At 43.9% G+C, this 19,923-nt stretch overlaps 1 protein-coding gene across 1 annotated transcript in view; it reads left to right on the top strand.

Moving 5' to 3' along the window:
• Positions 1 to 19,923, top strand: part of atp2c1 (ATPase secretory pathway Ca2+ transporting 1) — a 41,528-nt gene that overhangs the window by 11,631 nt on the left and 9,974 nt on the right. The window contains exons 2-16 of the mRNA XM_036538751.1: positions 6,223 to 6,327; positions 7,460 to 7,576; positions 11,407 to 11,496; positions 11,597 to 11,632; positions 11,881 to 11,942; positions 13,026 to 13,134; positions 13,800 to 13,955; positions 14,134 to 14,202; positions 14,465 to 14,540; positions 14,828 to 14,894; positions 15,439 to 15,563; positions 17,324 to 17,421; positions 17,837 to 17,932; positions 18,044 to 18,133; positions 19,393 to 19,497. Coding sequence (XP_036394644.1) covers positions 6,223 to 6,327; positions 7,460 to 7,576; positions 11,407 to 11,496; positions 11,597 to 11,632; positions 11,881 to 11,942; positions 13,026 to 13,134; positions 13,800 to 13,955; positions 14,134 to 14,202; positions 14,465 to 14,540; positions 14,828 to 14,894; positions 15,439 to 15,563; positions 17,324 to 17,421; positions 17,837 to 17,932; positions 18,044 to 18,133; positions 19,393 to 19,497 — 1,401 coding nt within the window. The remainder of the gene's footprint in view (positions 1 to 6,222; positions 6,328 to 7,459; positions 7,577 to 11,406; positions 11,497 to 11,596; positions 11,633 to 11,880; positions 11,943 to 13,025; positions 13,135 to 13,799; positions 13,956 to 14,133; positions 14,203 to 14,464; positions 14,541 to 14,827; positions 14,895 to 15,438; positions 15,564 to 17,323; positions 17,422 to 17,836; positions 17,933 to 18,043; positions 18,134 to 19,392; positions 19,498 to 19,923) is intronic.

Below are 19,923 nucleotides of genomic sequence, written 5' to 3'. Positions count from 1 at the left end.
TTTGTTCATACATTCAAGGTTTACGTGTTATAGTGAGAGGGGAATGCTTTCAGAGGATCGGTTAGGCAGTTGGTTTTCTGAGAAACAACACTAATTTGTTTAATTTGCTATGATGTCAAGTCTACAGCTGCCAAGTCAGTAATTGTCTGCAATATTTCAGTTTGGTTTCACACTTGTATGTCAGTTTTGGCCGCATTTTTCCACACGGTCAACTTGACTCTCAGCATACTAGCATAAACGTTTGATTACTACTAGGGCTTGGCTGTGCACCAAGCAGTTCACGCAAGACCTCTTTTATTTAGCCTGTGCCTCCTACTGCTCGTTGTCATTGGCAAATCTAAGGCCTCTTAAAGCTTATTTCAGAGGTCCAAACAGGTGATAATCCAAAGGGGAAAGGCCAAGGCTGCATGGTGGGAGGTAAAGCTTGATCACTGTACTGTTCAGCTGGTCTTATTCCCTTAGCCCACAGTGACACAAAGCAACAGCATGCCGGTTCTGCGTAGCTGTGTTTCCAGTGCGAGCATGAATAACTGAGCATCATGGGCTCAGTCTCCTGAAGCTGTAACCTGTGCACTCAGTGACTGCAGTGCTGCCAGTGGCTCTGGGAAAGAAGACAGACCAGCTGCAGATCATTTTTGAATTACCTTAGTAAGACAGCTGCTTGAGCTGTAAGAGGGGCTGTCTGTTAGAGGAGTGCTGGTAAGAGAGAAGTTGTCAAGTGGCCACATGTACAAGCTGCTGCAGCAAGTCATTTATGGACCCTGTTTTGTAGAAGTTGCCAGCTTTGACAATGAGAAGGAAGCTCGGTTTGAAAATGATTGTGCTGATGAAGATGACCTTGTCGGCAAAAGTGATGGTAATAATACTACTCTTTTATGGCTCTCCAACCTTTAAATAAAGGATAAAGAATGTAAAGAGGAGAGAGGCCATTTTGAGTGTTGTCATTTTTTATAACTTAGCTGCAGTGCAAAATGTGCAGCTGTTGATGCATACATCAAGATGTGTACATATTGCCAGCTGGGGCAGTGTTACTTTAAAAAGTATACTTTTGGGGGCAGGTGGGGCTAATTACTGGAAAATGATCAATGCCTACCTCATATGGAACATATGGAAATGGAGCTTTAAAGCAAGCTAGCTCATAGTATTTAAATTCAGGGATAATATTTGGTTGGGTGTAGCAAGGACACAAAATACTTAATCTATCAGCATGTAACCTCAGGTGCCCTACAGTTGCTGTAATGCTTCTATGGTATAGTGCGAACACATCCATTCATTACTCTAAAGTGGCAGACAGAGGGAGAAGGAGAATCTGATCCAGGTTAAAGCCTGTGTCAGTTTTAATTAGCCGGAATCCTCTCTGGCAAAGAATCCGGGTCCTTCTGCAAGAGGCTTTATGTTCTCCCTGAGAAGAGAGTCAGGGGGTCAGTGAAGTGAGGGACGCCATTGATGGTGCAGATTGTCTGCTACGGACATGGACAGGATCCAGGGCCTTCGGGGATGACAGGAAGGAGAGCAGGTATTTCTCGGTGTCGGAGATGATGATTTCTGCTGAGGACTGGATGGGCACTCCTCGGCAGATTTAACAGTTGTCATGGTTTATTCAGGAAAAGAGGGCAACGTAGCGTAGCAGGCCTGGGCCAGCACCTTCTATTACAGCAGTGATTACCTCCCTAAGCTACCCCAGATCGGCAGTTAAATGCCTAAATGACAAGCCACATTTTTCATTTAGGACAAGTACCGAGGGAAATTGTATGAGATCAATTACCTTGGTACATTTCATTTTGAATTAAGTCCTGTCCGTTTTGCCAATTTTGTACAGACCAGCCGCAAGATTTTCTTCAGACATTTGTGTTGAATGTTGTGTGTAATCTTGAAATGTATGCATTGTCAATTGCGGAGGTTTGGCATGTGCCATTGTTGCTTTTAATTCATGCTAGTAAGAATACTCTTCTAATGCTGTTACAGCCGTGACAGAGCAAGACATCAGCTCCCAATGAACTTGAATGAGTCTATGGATTTGTTGTTAGGTATACTGGTCCATTTTGAAAAAGGGCAAGTGGATAACTCTTTGTGTTGAAATGTTGAGGTGTTCTTTTCTTCCTATGCTGCCCAACAAGGGGCCCAGTCTGTTCACGGTCAGCACAGATGCTATTTCTCAAGAGGAAAGCATCCTTTTAATATGTTTGAAAGGCGGTAGCTATGTTGATATTAAACATGTGAGATCCACACCAAAGAAAAACATTTACAAGAATACCGTGGGGGTGTCTGAAAGGGCGTCTCACCTGCTATTCATCCATACCTTTTCATGGGATTGAGTCCAAACCCTGTCAACAAAGAACGTCTTCTTTATAACCCTTTTTTTTTTGTTTGCGTCATTGTGAAAGTTGTGAGAAGCACGAGGATGAACAAGTTTGATAATTTACCTTGCAATACACCTGCTCCATGGTGATGTTATTTGTGTACATTTGAAAATTTGCCTTTCATTTCCGTTGTGTGTTGAATGTGAGAGCTGCATGCCATCTTAATTACCCTTATGTCCTGTTTTATGAAAGCGACACTCTGTAAAACTAGCATCTTTATTTAGTTAAGACATGGTTGGCAAATATTTGAATTGTGCAGAAACGTCTATTATATTGACATAAATACACAATTGGGGATGGTAAATGGTTGTGGTACGTTCAAGGTTCAAGTGGCATAGAAGCTTGTGCAAGGCTTTCTTTAAGTAGGTTAGAATAAAAGAATGTTTTTAATATATGGGAAATGAATATGTCACTTTACACGGATGTGCTGCTGCATGCTTGTCATTCTACCGTCATCTATACCAGCAAAGCTTACATTGGCTTTCGTGATGATGAGGCAGGTGAAACTATTAAACACTGTCTGTTTAACCTTGTGAGTTTTGATACAAGGGTTTGTCTGTATCTGCATCTACATCCAGATGCAACGCACACATTGTGCAGGTAACTGTACTCAGCGGTTCCTGGAAAAAAGCTGGAGGAACTGTTTGTTTTGCCGGCCTTCTCTTTTTGTTGACAGTGGACTACCGTTAAATCGGTTGTCAACCTCAATTGTTATGTCAGATACTCTGCTGAGAAAGCAATACTTTACGGGGGACATAGGAAGTTCAGAGGCGAAATACCACTCGTATGATATCCACCACCGCAATTGTTTGTGTAATTTTTAGGTAATTTAAACTGAATGTGTCAAAATGGAGTGCCTCTGTGCAATATAGGCGTAAGTAACATTTCTAGTAACTGTTGCAGGCTGTACTGTAAGTACCATGTGTAAAAACAAGCTTGTATTACGTTGTTGACATTTAGCAAATGCTCTTATCCAGAGTGACTTACAGGTTTTTTTTTTTTTTTTTTTACAATGTTATCCATTTATACAGCTGTATATTTTACTGAGGTCATTTTGGGTTAGGTACCTTGCCCAAGGGTACAACAGCAACGCCCCAGTGGGGAATTGAACTGGCGACCTTTTGATTCTGCTGCTTAACCACTATGAGACACTGCCGCCCACTGCTGAATTAAAGAGAAGAGAAGAGAAGGTGAAGAGATGTTTGAAATAGGTTTGAAAAGTTCATCTAAATAGTTATAATTTAAAATGTCTTTAATGACTTGTCTTTATCAAGGTAGCTAGCTAGTAGTGTAGCAGTCTTTGCAATTATCATTGTTTACTTATTGGTTGGTTATTGGGGTGGTTTTGTAGCCATAGCTGACCCCCAAATGCACAATTATCATTAGGTCCTAACATCAGTACACTATTTCAGTTCTTAATGTCAAATTGATTGGCCCCCAGCTCGATGTTGGAGCTATGGTGTGACAAGTCGGTGTGGTCTTTGATTCTGGAGGAGTGATGGTTCCAGTTCAGCCAGGTATTTAATTATACGTTATCGTTGTGTGCCAGTGGCATGCTGTGCTTGTGGCATGAGGGAGGTGTTGTATGGCGTGTTCACTCCACACCGGGACCAAACTTGCCTCTGTCAAGTGAAAAAGCGCAACATTACACTGCTACACTGCACTGTGTTTCAGAGACCCCCTGCATTTTCGTTCCCTGTGACCCTGGACAGAACACCCCCTCCTACCTTTTTTAATGCACAAAACCTCTAGAATTTCTCATCTTTGCATTATTGTCCTTAATAATCTGAGATGTGCTTTTGTGAAACAGGAGCACTTTTTTAGTTAGTTGTTGCCCAGTCGCAGATTTACTTTTATGGTTTTAACATCATAGCCGTCACCATTCTCTTTCATTGTTCCTTTGCGTAGATGACCTCTTTTATCATTCTTAAGGTTTCTTTATTATTGCAAGGCTTATATACACACTGCTGTGTTTGGAGATGAATGTGACATCCATTTCATTTTCTCACACAGTATGCTTTTATTTTCTGGAAAAAAATCTTTTAATCCTGTATGATGGAGTGCTGATTTAATCTGCTTAAAACCTGGCCTTAAAAATAATCAATATTGTGAAAGCATTTGTAGACTGATTCTTCGATACCAAAGAAGTTTTATCCCTGCGGTGGTTGCCTTTGCTCATAGTTGGTCTTAATGTAAGCTTGACAAAAGTGGGGTAAAACAATGCAGTGAAATGCAATCATTCTTTAGAACTGAGAACACACTCGGACGTTCACTCGGCTGTGAGCGGCCACTGTGTAGTAGCTGCACCACTCTAGAACTGAGGCGGTTGTGACGAAAGCAGAGCGGCTATCACAGAGGGGCGGCACCTAACACACTATCGGCTGCGACCTCCCTCCCACCCAAGAGCAGCAGAAAGACCAGCCACAGCTGTACTTAATGGCTCCAATTAAAGGCTTACAAAAGACGTCAAACACCTGTGTTGGGTGTGGGAAGTGTAGAAGCGCAACAGTGTGGTGATTGTTTGGACCAAGGAGATTTTGTTTGACATTTTTGCAGACAACTACCTGCTCATTGCCTTGGGTTACACCTGTTTGTGTCTCCTCACTGCCTGGAGGACTAGTTTGGGCCTGACCCTTATGTTAGTTAGGCTCCAGGGATGATAGCTTTTTTTTTTCTTTGTGTGTAAGTGCTGTAAATGGGGAATCTGGTGTGCTTGTTTTCTTTTTGCTGACTAATAAATACACAGTGGTTTTCCTTGGGGACCACACTTGCTGTGTTTGCCTGCATATTATTGTACATACACACCTTCCCCCATGGCCTACCTTCCATTATGTCACTCAGTTTAACAATACAGTTAGCTATGGCAATATTAGGATCTTTTGTACTACCTCTGTGCCAGTATTACATGTGTGGGTATATTTTGTACCTGTCAAAGCAATATTTGTAATCCTTTTAAATTGGCTAAAATTATCTAAATCTGTTTGTTACAATTTTATAATAAAAGTGTATTTACGTGTTTTCTACAGTGAATACAGGGTTATGCGCACAGTGATTAGGCCTATGTTGCAATGTGCACTGTGCATTAGTCCTGTATTGCGATGCATGTCACACTGTGACCCTTGTGTCATGATGTGTAGTATCGCAAGGGTCGTGCCAGATAGTCCAATACAAAGCCCTACACTCAGTCCCCTGACAGCTCCATACAAGGCCCTTTTCACAGTCATCACAGGGTCTTCATTGTACCAGTCTGTCCATCTGGTGACCAGCAGTCTCAGTGCTGTGTTTAACCAAGGCTGTCTGAGTCTGCCATTGCCTGGATCTACTGCAAGGCTCTGCATCCCCTCCACTAACTGTTGTCATGACATATGGAGCAATGGTCGCAGTTGCATTAGTGTATTGATATTTAGTAAAGCTCTGAGCTAACAGGGGTTGAAGTCTCCTCCTGTACAATAATCGGACAGCCTAATCTCTCAGTTTGCATTCTAGTGTTATGCTCTCCAATCTGCCAACACAGGGGATTAATGTTTTGATTGTATTATTTATGGTAAGGTTTTATGGAGGCCTAGGATATAGATTTTTCTCAAAATTGATTCTTTGTTAATGGCTGTAGTGATAACGAAGATGTATGGCTGATATTTCCTCCCTCGAGGGATGCTTTTTGTAAACGCAGCTTCATGTGTTTGTCTTTGTGTGCTCTAGTGTGCAGTGGTATGCTCTGCAGCAGAAAGAGGGCAGGGTCATAGGTTCAAACTCCATCTGTTGTACAGTCGAGGGCTGCATTTTGCTGCAAGCGTTGCAGCTACATAAAGTCTGTTCAAATATGTAATGTCACGTGATCTCTTCTTTTTTTTTTCCTCTCCAGCTTGGTGAAGAGTTACCCCACTGTGAAGATGAGACAATGGTTCCGGTTTTAACATCGAAAAAAGCCAGTGAACTACCGGTGAATGAAGTGGCGTGTTTACTGCAGGTGAATTGACACGCACTTTAGGGTGATTCATGCCCCCTTATAACTTTTGCCACTTTATTACATGCATAGTGGCTGGAAGCAAATCAATCTGCATAAGAGTGTCTGCTAAATGAAGATAATGTAGTGTAATGTAATTAAATGCTGTGAATATGGCAATAGTACATAGTGAAATGTGTTGATACTGTGGATGCCATTTTTTTCTTGTCATTAATGTCCTTTTCTCTGTACAGCTAAACCTCATAATTAGAAATGACAGCAACATTATAATGGGGTAGCACTGGAGTACACGTCATCATATCCCAACAACTAAATAATGATGGATCTCTGTACAGTTCATAGAAAGACAGTATATCACAACATATCAGTATGCTGTGATATCAGAGCAGAAAGTTGTTTATGGGCAAACCCATATGCATGTGGCGTATTGAAGACTGAAGACATGAAGACTCTTTCTGACACACATGCATAACAAACTTGAAAATGCACAGACCCACACACATTCATGTAACAAACAGGCAACCAGTCAGTTTTTTTCTTTATTTTTCCCATTTTTTGATCCAGCTTTAGTAGTCAGCAGTTATCCGTTTAATCTTGTCAACAGCACAGTGACAACCACTGAACCCACGCAGCAGCACAGATTGAGGCACATGCAGTCCTGATACATGTGCTCTTCCCATGGTGCACCAGGAGGCAATGCCATCGGAGTGTAAGCCTGGTTTCAAACCCAGACCAAAGGACTCAGCTTGCGCTTGAAATGAGCAATTTTACTCTGTGAGCCATTCAGAAGCCACCCAGTCACCTTTCTCATGTCCTGAGAGAACTTGCCATGGAGTGGTTAACAGCTGTCTGTCAAAAGTTATTCCATTTGAATTCCACTGGAGTTACTCATGTGGCATCAGCCGATCACCGCCGTCATGGTAACAACTGGCCTCATTGGCCCTGTTTTTGGTCGCGATTAGCTACGTCATTCCTTCATGACCACTGGCATGGTTACAACTGGCCACAGCATTCTCTCAGTAGTGCTAGTCTTGGTCGCTATTTGCCACTTCATTCCCTCTTCAGCGCTGTCTTGGTCACGACTGGCCACCTCATTCCCTCATTAGCGATCTCTGCTTCTGTGTCCCCCTGCTAGGCGGACCTACAGTTCGGCCTGAACCACAGTGAGGTATCTCGTCGCCGTGCTTACCATGGCTGGAATGAGTTTGACATCAGCGAGGATGAGCCGCTATGGAAGAAGTACATTTCCCAGGTGAGCGTGAGCTGGTGCTCTTATGCTAAGACAGGTGAAATAGCACCTTTCTGCCAGACTGGGTCCAAGCACATAGGGTAAAACATTAGATAATGCCATAAAGTACACCTAATCTGAGAAGAACCTGATAAAAGAAACTGTAAATTTGGTGAAAAACAGGAAAAAATGTACCCTGATTAACCCAACAATTCAGATACTGTGCTTCATGTGAATGTATTTAGCGGCTGTATCAATGTTGAAATTGTTTGAATACTTGGTTCTGGTTTTTCCAGTTCTCTTTGTATTAAATCCTGCTTATGATGCAGTGAAGGGGTATTTAAATCAATTTCAGGAATGCTGCATATGCACGGGATATAAGGTTTGGTTCAAACCAGTTTCTCTGACATTATTGGTACAAACAGTTAATCATGCATTTCCAAAAATACACTACAATGAAATATTTACTGCAATATAAATAAACAAATATATTTGCATATACTGCAACTGCAATGTATCATTTTGTGTTTTTTATGTAAAAATATACAAATGAAAGAATGTCTGCTGACTGATGGGATATAGAATCAGGAGAAGTGGTTGGAGTGAAAACTAGAATGCACACCAGCCCCCCAGTAGCTGAGGTTGACATCCCCTGCCTTACTAGGTTAAAAGGTTGAATTTTTGAGTTTTGAACACTTGAGTTTTTGCAGGAGAGCATACCAGTCATACCAGGAATGGAGTGAATCTGTCCAGCCACCTTTCACTACATATCCTGGCACTTTTAATAGTAGGACAAAGTTGTCTATGGCCTAGCTGGAGGGAACAAACTATCCCGGACACTTTCCAGTCCTTTGTGACCACAAACGTCCTGGTTATCTGCTAAATATGGGGCATTCAGGCTGAGAGATTTTTTTCCCTTTGTTTCCACACAAACCCCAGTGCAGAAATGCTTTTTCACACGACCCTCTGTCGTCCTCTGCTTCGGCTGCCTGGAGAGACCTGTTAGCACCTCTCACAGTAACAGTCCAGGGCTAGCAGCCCACGCCTGTTACACTTAGGCCAGGAGACTCTGCTAATGTAGAGCTTTCACTTGCACCCAGTAACAAAGATTAAAAAAATTAATTACTGTGCTCGCCATGAGTCATAATATGCAGCCAGTTGGTGCGTTGGTTGCACCATAATTCCTCTGGGAGAAAATATGTATTCGAAAATTTGGACTTGTTTGGATGCCTGTATTAAGCAGTCTAGCCATATACAAATGTTTTTATTCACTTTTTTTTCTTCTTTTTTTCTTTTGTTTTGTCGTTATGGTGGGATAAATTTTTAATAGAAATAAATTTTACTTCTATTTAAGAGTACAGATTAAAGACAGGTGCACAGACCAAAGTAATTTCAAAACCTGTACAAGTATATATGCATATTTCTAGTGAAACATGGTTAAAAGAATGAAATATTTTAACATATTGGCATGTTTTTGGTAAAGTGATAAAAAAAATCCCATCAGAGTGCAGTATGTTTATGCATAATGAAACTAGAAAGCTGGAACTGGCAGAACAGCAACCTGTACCCTGTATCGGAGCTGTTTTTTTTTTTTTAAACAAATTGTAATAGACCAGAACAGCATTGGCTTTGATGTCTGACTGGGAGATTGTGCTGTTGGATGGCAGGCATGCTTCTTAGGGAAAACATGCCCTCTACAATTGATTTATTGTGTTTCAGGAAACAAATAACAGTGTCCATTACCAGTGTTTTCCAGACCCTGTTTTTGTTTGTAAATGACCCTTCAGAGAGTTTCAGGAGCAGATCTCCGAAACGGACTGGCCTTAGCACGCTGTGTGTGCATTTCTTCATCAGAAATGGACTGCTGTGTTAGCTGATTTTCCATGCCGTGATTTGAACCCTGACACACGTTCTGTCGTGTTTAAGCGCTAGAGCTGGGTAGCGGCTGCAGGACGCTGTCGGGGCAACTGTGTTCCTCGCTTGCTCACCATTAAAGCAACACAGAGCCCCGGCTTTTCATGTGTCAATCCCAAATGGTACAGGGGCTCGGATGCACCTGCGTCTTAAAACCCCGCGCCGCGCTTCTTTTGTGTCGGCGTCACTCCACCCCCCCCCCCCCCCCCCAACGTTTGATCACACGTCACCCATCAAAATAGCATGCTCTCAAAGCGAGCAGAGGCAGTAGAAACACGGGTCTAATCTACTTTTTTCTGGGTAAAATTCTCAGTAGTATTTTTAGCACAATGCGCAAAAGTAGTACACCGCATTAAGCTGGCGTCTGATCTGCCTTCACTCTCTGTGCCGTTTTGTTTGGTGCTTTTGGCTATGTAACAAATTCAATTTGTGATTCAAGGGTGTTTGCTGTGCTTTGACGAAGAACAGAACCGTTTATCATGTTAGTGTTTTAATGACTTTCAGTTAAGCTCAAATGAAGTACGATTTCATTTTAATGTTGCACAAAAGCGGAAAAGTGACTTCATGGTGCATGTCATAAGCAGAACCATAGATATATTAGCTATATTATCAAGGACACATTTTACATTCAATATTGCATAATGTTTGTTAATTAAATGTTGGAGAAAAGACATCAAATGTAGACCTAGGCATACTAGCCTGTCTAGGTTAAAAACAAAGGTGGGGGAGGTATTCCAGCAATGAGGAAGGACTGAGTTTCATATTTCTGTCTGAGGATCAATCATGTCCTTTGAACCAGCGGTACTATCCTCTTTACAAGTCTAGCACGCTAATTGCTGTGTACTCCTCAATTTGTCTGTTTAGAGTTCTCCTCAATTACACAGTCAAAGGAAATAATCACGTCTGTGTAGCATTTCTACAGTAATTGCTAGTTACCAGAGACATGCAAATCTGAGAACATCAATTTCCCAGACAAATCATGTTCGCCCTTGTGTGATTCAAAGCACTTTGCTTGTGAGGAAATTGGATTGAGACTAGTCAGTTACAATGTAGTTTGTGAAAGCTACAGGCACCATTTAAATGATCCACTTTTTTTGCCTTGGGTGTAAGCTGTTGGGCTCCAGCCTTGACATGAAGTTGGTCATTTGTCTCTTTTTTGCATGTAGGCAGTCACGATCAGAGGATTTTGGCAGGTGGAGGAATGGTACATCATTTTCATATTTACTTTATATATGCTACCAAATATTTAGCTATGAATAAACTGAGGATATTTTCTGATACTGGAATATGCAAATAAACAAAGTTATGAATCATCAGCTCTGGATTATTTTGGGTCGATTTGGGTAGAAAGCTTCTAGTGACAATTCCTCAGCTAACGCAACTGTCTTAGAAAATGACAAGAATAATGACAAAAATGTTGTCGTGGTTGATTTGTAATGTACCCATCCCAAACATGGGCGAGCTGTAGGTTTCCATGCTGAAATAGGAGGCAGAAGGATACAATTTAGAATGCATGGTTTAGAATGCATGGTTTTGCAAAGTCCATCATGGTCGGAGCTACTGTATTCTGTTATTCACTGACCTCTGTGATCTAATCAGGAATCTTTGTTCTCTTCAGCAAAACACAATGATTGGCTGAAATCAGTGAGTCATTGATAGCATGTGAAAGCTCCACAAATTATTCAGCTTGTGAAACTTTACTCCCCCATCCCTGATCAAATGCATCTCTAACCTTGGCGTGAACTTGGACCCAAGCAGGCAGATATTTCAGTCTCTGTAGTACAAACGGCCAGCCAGTTTGCAGCCACCGGCACTAATTGCTTGTCGCCACAGTACTGATGTCCTTTTAAACCGCGCGGCATTGATTTTGTCGCAGCAGAATCGCGAAAATGATTGTGTGGGACTCTGACCCCTCTTGCTCCCTCCTCTGTTTCCTGCAGTTCAAAGACCCTCTCATCATGTTACTGCTGGCGTCGGCCGTCATCAGTGTGCTAATGCGACAGTTCGACGATGCCGTCAGCATCACCGTGGTAAATGCCACCTCTCTTCTTCCCGTTTCGCTTTACAGTCACTTTGTTTTGTTTGTCTTTTTCCCGCAAACTTACGTCTCTCTTTGTGTTTCTTGAACAGGCCATTATTATTGTTGTTACAGTTGCCTTTGTACAGGTAAGGTCCAGCCCTCTCTTGAACCATCTCGCATTTATGTTGGCATATCCAGAGATTGTAGTGAAAATAATAGCTTTTTTGTGTGTTCTAAATGAGTTGGAAAGAGATACACACTTGCATGCTTTTAAAAGTATGTCATATGTTGGAGAGGAAAGGCCCACAGGAGCTTGCTGTGAGTCCTGTCTGTGGAGAGTCTGGAGAGAGTGGTGCAGGGGTGACGTGGCTCTGTGCTTACTCTGCCTCCACAGGAGTATCGCTCAGAAAAGTCCCTGGAGGAGCTGGGGAAACTGGTGCCTCCAGAATGCCACTGGTGAGTGGGGCTGTTCCAGAAACATGGCAAACACGCAACACGTAGGAAATTACAGGAGACCAGAACGCGTACACAGGAGGAAGTGGGAGAGATCGGAGAACACGCACATACACGTGCGCACGCGCACACATACACACCCACACCCACACACAGGAATGTATGTGTGCGTGTGGATAACACACAGGAACACATAAGAGTATGTCTTTACGAAGGACGACCTTCTAGAGGAAACATATCAGGGATCCATGTGCGTTATAAGTGCCATCATACACAAGAATCTATTTAAGAGCAATCTGTAGGCCTGTTTGACCTTAGCATACACGATACAATCAGGCTGTGGAAGACAGACTTGCACACAGGGGACTACAACATGCAAACGGCACAGGCTGCCGGCTCCCACTGCATTCAGTGGGCGGTTTTACTGACGAGGCAAGCCGGGTTCAAACGAGCAGTTATCACGGAGCAGCCGGGAAAGGCTCGACGCCGCCTCCCCCACTGTGCGAATGAGAGACGGATCCGAGCTGCAGAGCCCAGGAGCAAAGCTGTCTGCACGGGGCGGGGGGGAGAGAAAGAGTGAGACAGAGGGCGTTTCATTTCCACTTCAAACATGACCCGCGGCTGGCTATTTGCACTTCAAATGCAGCCAGGGCCCACGCCGCACAGGGCACCTCTCTCCTTGCTCTCTCGGTGCTGTCTGACGGGGGCTGTGCTGTGGAGTTATCAAAGCCACAGCCCACTGAACTCTGAGCCAGGGAATATAGCCCAGCACTGGAATCACTGAAACAACCTGTTTTTTTCTAGACATTTATGATGTTTTCTTTGAGTCCTTATTTATTTTCCTTGTGCCTGTTAACCTACGCTTGACCTAGGTTATGGTCAGCTGTTTCCTCCCCATGATGGTGTATGCTTAGCTGTGCTGCTTGTGTCAAAGAGAACCAGGCTAACATGCTGGTTTTGGTCCCATGCCTACATAATCATCGCCACCCCCACCATACTACAGTCATTATTGTGGAGTAGAGCCGTATCGGCCTCCCTGTGCTCTGCCACTGACCCACCCACCCCCTCTGCTCTGGTCATTTCCAGCATACGGGAAGGACACCTGGAGCACCTGTTGGCACGAGAGCTGGTCCCAGGGGACACAGTCTGCCTGTCTGTGGGGGAGAGGGTCCCAGCTGACCTGCGCCTCTTCGAGGTAGTGATCTCACCATTCTCCCCTCCGTGGTCCGCATACTCACATCAGCTACGCAAGTGCAAGGCACCATGCTTCAGACTTCACGTTATCTTTTCAAGGGGAAAATTGTCACACAGCTTGACTACAGAGAGTTTCTCAGATAAAAATATAAGAACAGAGTGCAAAGTGCATTTGCAAGGTGCAAGCATTTTTTGCCCACTTTCAATGCTTAGATGCAGTGTGAAACTAGCTCTTTGACCTGACATGTTTACACCTTACGTGTGCACTATATGTTTAATTAAATACAGCATTTTTCTTACTTTGTGTCTTTGAAGTTTTACTTCTTGACTGTACCTTATTGTCAGTTACACACCTTTATTGTACAGTTCAGCCGATGTGAAGATTCATTTCTTGTTTTATCATAGAAATATATTGAAATAGTGGCGTAGAGTACATGCAGAACGCCTCCACTGCTCCAGTTATACTATCCCAGAGTGCTCTGCAGTCCCAGGGCCTTTTTTTTTACCCTTAATAAAGGATTTTTAGAATGATTTTAGAACTGGCTTGAATCATACTCTGGAGATCTCTCTGTGCCTGAAATAGCATTTGATTTCAACCTCTGCTAAATGTGACCTTCCTCAGAGGGTGACTGCACTGTTCCCTGATTCATTCCCTCCACCCTGCAGGCTGTTGACCTGTCTGTGGATGAGTCCAGTCTCACAGGAGAGACTACCCCCTGCTCGAAGTCCACAGCCCCCCAGCCAGCAGCCACCAATGGGGATATCACGTCCCGCAGCAATGTGGCCTTCATGGGGACTCTGGTGCGCTGTGGCAAAGCTAAGGTACTGTCCCCACCCCGAAGGTTTAATACCCTCGCAATCATTTTGCCTTATGTGCTGAATGAGATTTTGCAAAACTTGTGTGGAGAAAAAGAAAAAGGTGACAGTTTAATTAGCCATTCAGATGTTTTCTTGTCATTTGTGGTTGTATTTTGCATTTCGATTGCATTGTGTTTTGCAGGGCATTGTCATTGGAACAGGGGAGAACTCTGAATTTGGAGAGGTTTTCAAGATGATGCAAGCCGAAGAGGTAAGTTACACCTTTCTGAAGCAGCGGAGGTGTGCATACGCGTGCGTGTGCCTGTGCTGGGTCTCAGTCCTCTGCGTCTGTCTGCGTCTGCATGTGTCTGTGTGCCCATCCCTGTTTGTGAAATTAAATTAATGTGATGCAAAATGATATATCATGTAATGCCTAGTATGAATAAATCTTGTCTTTGTCCTTTTAAAAAGTCCCCCACATGCATCTTCTGTTGTGGTTTGTGATTTTCTGCTGTTTTTCATTTCATTAACAGGCCCCCAAAACCCCTTTACAAAAAAGCATGGATCTCCTGGGGAAACAGCTCTCTCTCTATTCCTTTGGAATCATAGGTAACATTTTCTGCTCTAAAATGACAGAGTTACATTAGTTGTACATAAATAATTACATATTAGCATATAATTGCACTCATTTGTTGGCATTATTGGTGAGGCACTGTCAGCATACCCTTGGCTTTTATGGTGATCAGTATTCAGCCAGTGTTTCTTCAGTCATTATCCCACTATAACAAATGCGTCCAATATAAGATGAGTAATGTAATTAGAACTAGAGCTAGTGATTGGTCGACTTGCATTGTTTTTGACCTTTTTGCCTCACATGATGCCTTGGTGTATTTCAGGAGTCATCATGCTGGTTGGATGGCTGCAGGGGAAGCATATATTGGACATGTTCACCATCGGTGTTAGGTAACACACTCTTTCAGGGGTTCAGAATATTTTTGCATATTTCAAACATGGAAGCATCTGATATGAAATGGTGTAAATGACCACTTATTACATTGTCATAAAGTTTGCTGTCATGTTGGAGTATATTGATCTTCATCAGGTATAAGCTCATAAGCGAATTGTAGTCTATACTGCTCCTGGGGGCCCACATTCAAGGGTTAAAGGATTTTTCTCCCTTTCCAAGTGCTTAACCACTTGATTCAGTTCATTACTACCGTAACTGAACTAATTTAGCTGCCCTTCCCTGCTCTGAGATTGTGAGTCTGTTGAAGAGAGCTTCAGGAGGGTAGCCCTCTGGGACTAGCATTAGGCATGATATCACGAGGGGGTGGTGGAATTACCATGTCATTCAGAGACAGAAATGGAACAAAGATCCTACCCTTGAGTTGAGGGTGGACCCCTGACAAAGCAGCCCTAAATTATGCCTGGGGGGGGGGGGTGATGGGGATGGGGATGGGGGGGCATCAGCGTGACACCCTCGCTGTCATCACTATGTTCATCACAGCCTGGCGGTGGCAGCCATACCTGAGGGCCTCCCCATCGTGGTGACGGTCACCCTGGCACTTGGCGTTATGAGGATGGTCAAGAAACGTGCCATCATTAAGAAGCTGCCCATCGTGGAAACTCTGGGTATGTCAACACAGACACTCACACGCTCACTCAGTGCTGCTGGCAGTAGGCCCACAATTAGAAATGGCTGAATTCTGTTCTGTTCAGGATGAATAATGTCTCAGTATCCTGCAGTCATTGATGGATGAGGCCTCTGTAGTTTAATACACCATTGGCAAGTGTCCGTGATTATGTCCCTGAATCACTAAGTCCTGGAAGTCTTTCCGCCTGTGGAAGTCTGTTGAGAAGGCCCAGAGATTTATCTTTTAGTAATGGTGTTGTTTTTCCATTTATGTAACTATCAATATTTAAATCCCTGAGGGCTGGTGTAGTTGTTAAGGAGTTGGGCTTGACTAGAAGTTTGCATTCTCAGGTAGGGCACTGTAGCCCAGAGCAACGCACTGAAGGACTTGTTGCTGTGAATACCACATAAATGTGTAATATGAAAGTGTATGCACTTGATGTTACCATATGTAACCTCCATCTGCCAAGCAAATAATGATAACAGTGATAGTGATTATCTACGGTGTCAGTGTTGCTTCAATAATGGCAATAGCTCTAAATGTGGAAGTGTATATAAGAGTATATAATTCCAGCCTTGTTATGTGCATATGTGCATGCTGCATTTAATGGTGCATGCAAGCAGCTTTAGCAGTATGTTTGAGCTTCCTGTCTAAACTTCTCCTATAATGTCCTCCATGAGAGGAGGAAGAGTTGCGTGTGGAGGATTAATTTTCAAGTTTTGTTAGCATTAAAGGGATGACACGCCGGTAGCGGAAGCAGCTTAAGTGGGAGCCGCGGTTCGTTCGCGCTCCTTCCCATATCCCTTGCGGCCTGTCGCGTCAAGTGACGCGTGGACCGCAAAATTACGGTGATTATAATTTCATGGTCCGTTAGCGGCTGGAGGAAATTCGCCCGGACCCTGCATGCTCCAGCCACCACTGGCTCAATCCCATTACAGAGCGTGTACACAGTGTGACGGGCAGAAATGCAGAGTTCAGAACACCGTCACACTTCACACTTCTTATAGGAATGCACACCTGCCAGAAAATCTACATTTAAGTAACATATAACTAGAGCTTCCTGTAAGAAGAAAAGAAAAAAAAAAAAACAAACAATGAAGATCAATATTTGAAAACCGCACCCCTGGAAAGTGTGTGGTTCTGGCAGGCGTCCTTACTGTGTTGATTAACAATCACGCGGTGTGACCTAGCATTCACCATCTCAGGGTTTCTTCCAGGCATCTATCACATGTGTTGTAATGAAGCAGAATCTTTGTGCTGTTTATCTGATGCGGTCAGTGTGAGGTGAATCCGGGGGCACCCACCCCTTGCTCCTCATGTGGCTTCACAGAGATCCTTCTGGAGCTCAGCGCCGTCTCATGACTGGCTGTCAGCCTGACGTGGCCTTTTCAGCGATTCTCATTCGGGTGGCAGCTCAAGCATTCCACACTTCCTATTGATCTGCGCCTCTGTCGCTGATGCATCAGTCGCAGTAACAAATAGCTGCATTTGCCCGGGTCGCACTAATGCAGCCCAGCTTTCCTGGCTGTCATGCGAATGGATTTTATTGAATCAGTAGGGTTTTGTATTGAATTGTTTGTAGGCGTGCGGGCATGCATTTTCATGTAATGCCTCAAACAGTATGGGTAGTGGCTGTAGAGCCGTTTTGGGTGCTCTCTCTCTCTCTCAGTTGTCCTTCCTCTGTGGGCCCTGATCTCATTTCCCCTCGTACACGTTTGACACCTCATTGCTCAGCACATCTGCTCTCCGCTCGCGCAGGCTGCTGCAATGTGATCTGCTCCGACAAGACGGGCACCCTGACGAAGAACGAGATGACGGTCACTCATTTGTTCACCTCTGATGGACTCCATGCTGAAGTAAGAAGGCCTGGGAAAGAGAACAGGCTCTTTGCTGATGATGTTAGGAAACACAGGCATATCTCTCAACCAGTGTTTAAACTCACCAAGACATACTGTATATAGAACTTCTAGAAGTACATGAGTTACATAGATGGATAAGTACATAAATAGTCTTAGTCCATAACATATAGAATTGTTATCCAAGAGTGGTCAGTAGTCGGACGTGCAACACCGTAAGTCTGTTTGTTACATTGCTGTAAATGGTAGGTTACCTCTTTCAGAAATATCGGGTTTTTCTAGCCATTGTTAAACGTGATTTCTGTTAGCTGAGAATTACTGTTATGATGTCTGATTGGACGATTAAGAAAGATCGTAGTGTAGGTAGGTTGTCTTTGCTTTGCCTTTCATGGTTTTACTGGTATCACTGCCAAAGGTCACCGGGGTCGGCTACAACAATGCTGGTGAGGTTCTGCTGGATGGAGAAGTAGTCCATGGCTTCTCCAACTCCTCCATCAGTAAAATAGTGGAGGTGAGTGAGGAAGTGAGGCTGTGTGGACATGGTAAGGTAAAAGCTTTTATGGCACAGCAGGTTGTGTTGGCCTTCCCTCACTAATCCTTTTTTTGTCTCATTTTGGTCTAGGCCGGCTGCATCTGCAACGATGCGGTCATCAGGAACAACACCCTGATGGGACGTCCCACAGAGGGGGCTCTCATTGCCCTGGCCATGAAGGTACTGTGCTCAAGAGCAGCCTCCATAGGTGTAGAATTACAAGAATTCTGGAAATGGCCTTTTGGAAGTGGTTTGAGAGAGCACGTTAGTGTTCCTTACCAAAAAAGTAACTGGAAGGATCAAAAACATCAGTCTGACTGGTTCTTTTTGCTGGGGCTGTGATTTTTGGCATGTGTAGACAGCGAGGGCAGTGGTTCTGAACCTCCAGCAGACTTGTTCCTGTCACACTGGCTAGCAGATGGCATTTTTCCTGTCCATTTGGATATTGAATGGCTCATCTCTGACCACTGGGGAAAGTCAACCATTAAGATAGGAACACAGATTTATTTCAAAAGGCGACAGTGTCATGAAGTGGTTTCTGTTGTGTCTCACATATTTGAATCCAGACAGTGAAAGCCACTGTTGTCAGCTCAAGTACATGTTAGCGCAGAGGAACATCGCAGTGATATGATGTTCTCTGTGGGACTGGTTGCCTAGCAGAAAGCTAAGAGAGCTTGACTTCAGCTCCCTAGGAAATAACACACGTCCCATAAATAACATAAACGCCTTTTAGAGCCACACGACAGGAACAAGGGGCTGTGGTTCTGAAGGAGGTCAAACATGCATATGAGAGGGATTAATGACAGAAGGTCATGGGTTTGAATCCTAGGTGGAGAAATTTCGCAATGCAGTATGACAGGGTAGCGCCTCATCATCATGCTGATGAAAAAAATCCCAGCTGTACAAATCACAGAAGGTTGTAAAGTTATATGTATTTTAAGCGTAGCCCTGGACCACCCCAGGGTAAAGTAAATAGCCATCAGATCTGTCAGTGCTTCATCTAAGGAGACTGCATAACCACCTCCAGCAAGTACTGGTGTTTCCCTTCGTGGTCTCCCATCCCGGTTTCTGACCGGGCTGGTGGGCCTGTCTGGGTCTGTAATTTGTGCGTGCGTGTCGATGGAAATGGCAGCTGGTGAGGAGTCCCAGTGGCATGTTCCTTGACACACCCTGTCCCAGTTCCATTGTATAGACATCCTCCTCTGCTCTCTGAATGTCCAGATGAAGAGAGTTTGCTCTTACCCATAGAGCTTAGATAAAGAGGGAGTGACTAATTCAGCAATATGTCTCTTGTGTTTGTTTTGATTATTATTATGCTCCCTCAGTTAGTTGGGACGGTGGGTACTTTCACAATAGAGCCATGCACGCGCTGAGTGTTATGGTGAGACCTGGAGCCTCACAGGTATGGAGTGATCGTTGCATTGTGTTGGCTTCTGCAGATGGGTCTGGAGGGGGTCCAGCAGGAGTACGTGCGGCGAGAGGAGCACCCGTTCTCCTCGGAGCAGAAGTGGATGGCCGTGCGCAGTGTACACTGCACTCAGAAGGTGGGTGCAGCCAGTCACAGCAGTGGACCTGGGGGGCATCATCCGAAAAACATACTACACACTATTGCACTTTTGCTGGCTTTTATCGTGCAGTATCAGTATGTGAAGTAGATGCCATTTTGATGCTAGGGTGGTTTTACGCAGCGATATTACTCAATGTGTTGCTAATTCCGTCACATGTCTTTGGTGTCACATTTAGTGTCACATGATTTGGTGTTATGCAATATATGAGGGTTACAAAACGTACGAAACGCACATTGATGCTGACTGTCTCAGGACATGCAGTACCTGCAGTGATGGGCAAGAAATGTGTAGGCAATAACGCAGAAATTCCACCAAGCCCAGGGATCACATAGCAGGGAAATAGTCACCTGACAGCAGTGGGGAAAGTAATGCCATTGACTATTGAAGGATGGATGTTTTAAA

The sequence above is a fragment of the Megalops cyprinoides genome, chromosome 10, assembly GCF_013368585.1.
Source record: "Megalops cyprinoides isolate fMegCyp1 chromosome 10, fMegCyp1.pri, whole genome shotgun sequence".
NCBI classification, from domain to species: domain Eukaryota; kingdom Metazoa; phylum Chordata; class Actinopteri; order Elopiformes; family Megalopidae; genus Megalops; species Megalops cyprinoides.
Note: the sequence above shows the minus strand (reverse complement) of the source record. Positions and strands in the feature narration are given on the sequence as shown.